The sequence below is a fragment of the Trichogramma pretiosum genome, unplaced genomic scaffold (genome assembly GCF_000599845.2).
Source record: "Trichogramma pretiosum strain Unisexual culture from Peru unplaced genomic scaffold, Tpre_2.0 scaffold336, whole genome shotgun sequence".
NCBI classification, from domain to species: domain Eukaryota; kingdom Metazoa; phylum Arthropoda; class Insecta; order Hymenoptera; family Trichogrammatidae; genus Trichogramma; species Trichogramma pretiosum.
In genome coordinates, this window is record NW_019641001.1 from 1 (window position 1) to 4127 (window position 4127).

Genomic DNA, 4127 nt, shown 5'->3' on the forward strand with positions numbered 1-4127 from the left:
TTATTTGTGTTTCAGAAAGGAAATTTTCTCCCCTTTTCAGCGCTTTTTTTAAAATTTCGAAATTCGAATCCTATCAAAAGATACAGCCGATTTACCGAACAAATCCAGGTGTATCATTTTGAGCGAATTCTGTGATAATTTCGATTTTATTATGGTCATGTTGGCAAGCGTTCTATATACATATAACGATCTCAAATGATCACCCCCTTTTTTCAATACCTTGATTGGTATCACGATACCCTTTTACCACCCTAAAAATTTAAATTAACGTTCTTGGTATACGTTAAACTATCGATCAGTGTTTGATTTCTCTCGCTACGAAGTGCTCTCACGATATTTGTCTCGACGCGAATTTTAAATAGATAGCTGTTATTATAGTATTCATAATTATTAATATTCATTTTTTTAAAAGTAGTTAGTATAAATAATTTTACTTTTAGTTTAGTTGCTAGAAATAATTAGTTTAAATATAAGTTTTAGTGTAGTTTAGAATTAGGTTAAAATACAATAATTAAGTTTAGTATACTATTTTTTTATTAGAGTAATTTAAGATAGTTTATAGTAATTTGTTTATAATCATTTTTTTAAATTAATAGTTTAGTTTAAAATTAGTTAGTTAGTTTAGAACAATATAAGTTATAGTTAAGCATTAAAACATTAGATTATTAGATTAAATTGATCATTACATATAGTTTATTAGATAATAAAAATCTTCTTTTTAATTGTATTTTTACTAGTATACTTTAGAGCTTAGTTATAATCAGATTAGTTTATTTTTAGTTAGAATAGTTAGAATTTGTAAGAGTAAATTTATTATGGAGCCTTCGCGTAAGAGAGTAAGGAGCAACCCAGAGAAAAAAAGGACTACTGGGAGAAAGCGCAGAGTGCATTTTAAGGGCAATCAATGGACTGCAGCTCCTTCTAATCCAAAATTGACAAGAGCTCAAGAAAGATCTGCTTTCGAAGCAGCTCAATTAGTTCATTCAGCTTCAAAATTTAAACTCCGCTGTAACAATTCTGATGTTGAAGCTAGCCCAGCTCAATACCGGTTGATCGACTTTAGCCTGTTACTTCCTTTTCTGAAACAAAATGTTTTCTGTAAATGTGGTGATAAGTTTAGTATTGTTGAGAATTCTGTTCGTGGCCTTGGATTTGAGCTCAACTTTAACTGCAATAATAAAAAGTGCCAGTTTTCGTCAAGTGTGTTGTCAAGCAAGCAAATTGGACCTAAAAAAAATTTATATGAATGCAACCGAAGATCAATTCTTGCTATGCGCACTATAGGAGTAGGACTAACAGGCCTGGAATCTTTTTGTGCAGTAATGGACTTACCTCAGCCAGTTGCTCAAACAAGTTATCAACTAATTAATGATGCCATTGAAGTTGCTGCAGAGACGATAGCCACAGATTCCATGCACCGAGCTGTTACAGAAGAATGTCAACGTACCCCTGAATCTCATCCTGGTCTCTCTGTTTCTGGTGATGGAACTTGGCGTACACCAGGGTTTACATCACTTCAAGGAGCTGCCAGTCTAATAGGCCATTATACTGGAAAAGTTGTAGATGTAATCACCAAAAATAGTTTCTGTCAAGCCTGTAGAAAATGGGAAAATAAAGATAAAAGTTCAGAAGAGTACTATGAATGGTTCGAAGAGCATAAAGAAGTTTGTAAAGTCAACCATACTGGCAGTGCTGGTATGATGGAAGTAGATGGAATAGTTGAGATGTTTCAAAGATCAGAAGATTTGCATGAAGTAAAGTATAAAAACTACATTGGTGATGGTGATTGCAAAGTTTACGCTAAGATTGAAATAGTTAAACCTTATGGAAAGAATTTTAAAGTAGAAAAAAAAGAAGATATTAACCACGTTGGAAAAAGAATGGGAACTCATTTACGCAACATAAAGAAGAGATTTGGAAGAACCTTGCTAAGTGATGGGAAAACAATAGGTGGAAAAGGAAGATTGACAGCCAAAGTGATAGATCAGCTGTCATCGTACTACACTCAAGCGATTAGAAGAAACACTACTGTCACTAGCATGAGAAATGATATATGGGCCACTTTCTTTCACAAAAAGTCCACTGATAAAAAACCACAACACCACTTATGTCCAGCTGGAGCAACTTCTTGGTGCAAATGGCAGAAGGCCAAAGCACAGGGCACTTTAAAAAAATTCACGCACAACAGTTCAATACCTGAAGCAATTATGGATGAAATAGAAAAGACCTACGAAGAGCTCTCCAAGCCAGAACTGTTGGTAAAATGTATTGGAGCATTTTCTCAGAACGTCAATGAATCCCTGAATCATTTACTGTGGAAGTATGTACCAAAAAAACAGTGGAGTGGTGGTACTATTTTGAACATTGGAGCCTTCATAGCAGTGTCCACATTCAATGATGGTAAAACTGCTCTGCTGAAAATTATGAAAGAATTAGATATTCAGCCAGGCCCAAACGCAATTGAATTCATGAAACAAAGTGATGATAAAAGAATTTACCAGGCAAATATTCAAGCTGCATCATCTTCTAAGCAAGCGAGATCTGCTAGATTGAAAAGAAGACACAATGATCCCAACGATGACAGTTATGTACCTGGTGGTCATTGAAGTTATCGCTCCAGCTGTAAGTAAAAAACATATTGTGTGTTATAAAAATATAATAAATAAAAATCAACAAGAGTACACTTACCATTTTGAAACTTTATGATTCTTTTCTTAGATTTTAACAGCAAACTTTGGGAAGATTCATCCAAAAAAAGTTGGTACTTTAACCTGGAAGTCAACACAAAGCATCATTCATCAAATTTACATATGAAAATAGAATTAGAGAATGCAAATACTTATCTGATTGTACTGGACTTTCCGGTGAGTAAGAATGATAGTCAAAATACCACTTTTCTATGTTCAATTTCACTTTAATTTGACATTTTTTTGCAACGAAATTTTAGATTCACTTCGCCAGTGAACCGGCTAACGAAATTTGTCGAGGTTAGCGCGTGAATACAGCAAGGCGCCGCGAGAGAGACAGATATAGAGCAGACAGCTAAAAGCACATGTGTACTAATTGACAGATGATGGTTCAAAATATAACTTGTTGATTATTTTCATGTGTAAATATTATTGAATGATGTGTAGTGTAGTGTAAGATAAATAATCCAGTAAAATTTATTTGTTTTAATTAATTTGTGTCTTAGTTTTTTGTGAAATCATAAAGTTTACAGTTTATTTCAAAGTGACATTTTCATCTTGCACAACATTTGATTGAACCATAACAATTTAAAGATATAGAAGTTCATTGCAGAAATTATTGTTGTAATGTTTGTTGAAAAAGTATTGTTCATAGTAGTTTTATAAATGCCAACATGTTCTTTCTTACAATAAAAGTTACTTGTTAGTGAGTTCAAAGTAAACATTATTTACAATTGTTCTGCCACAGAAAGTTACATTTTCATGGTAAAATGAGTGCAATGTACCAGTTAGTATGAAAATGTCACAGAAATGTTCATGATTACTTTGAAAAACTTTCCTGATTCACTTTCAAAAATATTATTCTTATAAGAGAGTGAATAACTAAAGTTATTTGAGTATATTGAAGTTTTTTCTTTAATCGCTTATTCTGTAAAGTTGTGATTTTTGTCAAAATGGCCCTGTTGCCGTAATATTCCAACAGAACCGTTTGACCTACTGTGTCTAGGTTGTAGGGGCTACTTCAGCACATGTGTGGCTATGGCCGCTACCACAGGGAAGATGTTTGGACCTTTGTAAAGCTTTCTATAAGCTGACTACCTCCAAAATTATCAAAAATTACATAAAAATTTTAAATAAAAGTGGTGATACATAATATAAATATAGAAAGGCTTTATGAAAAGTCTTGCCTGTGGTAGCGGCCATAGCCAAGGTTCCAACAAACATATTGGTATGTCACTGGGGTCTTAAAAATGATTTGATCTATTGGAATTCTACGGCAAAGGGGGGTATGATTTATTTTCAGAATTTTGACTTGCCTACACAAACTAGGCTATATAAAAATTAATTTGGGGTATGTTAGTGTGATTTCTGGTTGGAAAAACTGTTTGAAAACTGTAGAATTTTTCCAATTCACCAGATTTTATTTTTACTTTTTTTTTC

General features: G+C 33.1%; 1 protein-coding gene across 2 annotated transcripts; it reads left to right on the forward strand.

Moving 5' to 3' along the window:
- Positions 1-798: 798 nt before the first annotated feature.
- Positions 799-3397, forward strand: LOC106649545. 2 transcript variants are annotated; one of them, XR_001339300.2, is made up of 3 exons: positions 799-2622; positions 2719-2864; positions 2948-3397. XR_001339300.2 is itself a non-coding variant. In XM_014366991.2 (2 exons), the coding sequence occupies exon 1, from the start codon at positions 816-818 to the stop codon at positions 2604-2606; it is 1791 nt and encodes a 596-aa protein (XP_014222477.1). In that variant the 5' UTR covers positions 799-815; the 3' UTR covers positions 2607-2622; positions 2719-3397. The 2 variants fall into 2 exon arrangements, 1 of the variants encoding a protein (XP_014222477.1); XM_014366991.2 differs by having other exon boundaries at positions 2719-3397.
- Positions 3398-4127: the final 730 nt, after the last annotated feature.

Excerpts from the sequence above, each read along its gene's own strand:
- LOC106649545 (XM_014366991.2), top strand. The coding sequence starts at position 816 with ATGGAGCCTTCGCGTAAGAGAGTAAGGAGCAACCCAGAGAAAAAAAGG.